Here is a 1711-nt window from a genome sequence, read left to right as displayed (position 1 = left end):
CTGGTTGAGCCGCACGAACATCAAATATCTCCTTGAACTGATCCTCTGTTTCCGCTTCATGGGCTAGTTTTCTCAGGCATCGTGCGAAAAGAAAGACTATGATCAAATCCAAAAGCTTTCTTCAAAGTATTATGAAACATCTCAAATTCGGTTCAAGGAAAGGTAAAGAGCAAAACCCAGTTCCTGTTATTCCTTTATTTTCTTTTCTGTTAGTCTCAGTCTATTTTCTGGGCGATGACAGAGAGACAGAACGAAGACGACATTCAGAGGATTGCCGCCAAGGAGCAGAAGGTGTTTTCCTACGAAACGTTAGTTTCGGCAACGAAGAATTTCAATCCTAATCACAAGCTGGGCGAGGGAGGATTCGGACCGGTCTACAAGGCAAGATCTGTGAGAAATTTTACTAGTTATTGTGTTTGGTTGCGGGGAAAAGTTGCAGAGGGAGGAAAATTGAGCTGGGAACAGTTCATTCATTCTTCATCTCGCAATGTCTGAGAAAAAGCATTCAATTGGTTAAGTTCGGGTAATTCTAAAACTAATTAACTACAACTAAAATCGTTTCGAGATTCTCGCTTAAATTTTCCATTTACTAGTTGAGAATCTCGAAACAGATTATTCAAATCAAGCTTTGAGCCTTTTGTCTAAGGTTTGACTAATTGTAAGATCCTCATTGGGACTGTAAACCCCAAAATGTCATTTACACGAATCAATTCTCTGCTACAGTATTCTGAAATGAGGGGTATTTGAAATTGGAACAGGGGAAGCTCGAAGATGGAAGAGAGATCGCAGTGAAGAAGCTATCAGTGAGATCGAATCAGGGGAAGAAGGAGTTCGTAAACGAGGCGAAATTGTTGGCGCGTGTGCAGCACCGCAATGTTGTGAATCTGTTGGGCTATTGTGTATTTGGCTCCGAGAAGCTTCTCGTGTATGAATATGTTCCTCATGAGAGCCTTGACAAAATTCTCTTCAGTAAGTCTCCTTCTTCTTCTTCTTCTGTTCATTCTGTTTCTGTTTGGATCAACTTTAAAATTAGTATTTCCGTGTTTTACAAAATAAAACTCCTTCATATTTATTTACTTCGCACCGTTAAAAAAAAAAACTTTTTAAGTTATCTTATTCACCTCAAGCCTTTGTTTGAGTTTGGATTTTACTTGAAAAGTAGGCTTGCTTTTTCTCCTTTCACTTGAAGCTGGGATTGCAATTGGTACATTAAGGAAAAAATTGACGTCAGTCAAATTATTTTACTAAGCCCACTTGGAGAATAATTACAATTTGAAAAGGCAAAAACCCCAAGTTTGAACGTGGAGCTTCCGTGGGGCTCTGCTGTTCACAATGAGGCACTTTTTCTTCTTTTTATATTGATGGAGTGATGATTCATCTGTAGACCCGAAAAAGATAAGATATTTATATTTCCTGAATGTTATGAATCTTTTTTATTCCAATTCCTTTCTTCTTTGCCAACCATTCCAATTTCCAACTCCGGCATTGTTAATATATTTACGTCACCAACTATGGAGACTCCAGAAATCTGCACATAATTATTTTTTTGGTAGCTCATCCTCGGAAGGTGACTGCACTTTAGACCTTGACTTTTCCTCCAAAAATTAATGCCATGCGTTGCATCTTACTATTTCTTTTTTCATCTCCTGATTCAAACGCGTCTTTTGACCCATCTTAGCGAAGCTATGACGTCGCCTTTTATATTACAACA

At 38.5% G+C, this 1711-nt stretch overlaps 1 protein-coding gene across 1 annotated transcript; it reads left to right on the top strand.

The window, feature by feature from the left end:
- Positions 1–1010, top strand: LOC114742413 (cysteine-rich receptor-like protein kinase 26; the record flags this gene model as incomplete). Its single annotated transcript, XM_028930677.1, has 3 exons — positions 1–162; positions 242–381; positions 759–1010. Coding segments are annotated over exons 1-3 (456 nt in total), but the record flags the coding sequence as incomplete, so codon positions are not given.
- Between the last annotated feature and the right edge of the window lie 701 nt (positions 1011–1711).

The sequence above is a fragment of the Neltuma alba genome, unplaced genomic scaffold (genome assembly GCF_004799145.2).
Source record: "Neltuma alba isolate B1F8T4 unplaced genomic scaffold, ASM479914v2 tig00003742_pilon, whole genome shotgun sequence".
In the NCBI taxonomy this organism is placed as follows: domain Eukaryota; kingdom Viridiplantae; phylum Streptophyta; class Magnoliopsida; order Fabales; family Fabaceae; genus Neltuma; species Neltuma alba.
This window is presented reverse-complemented; position numbering and strand designations above follow the sequence as displayed.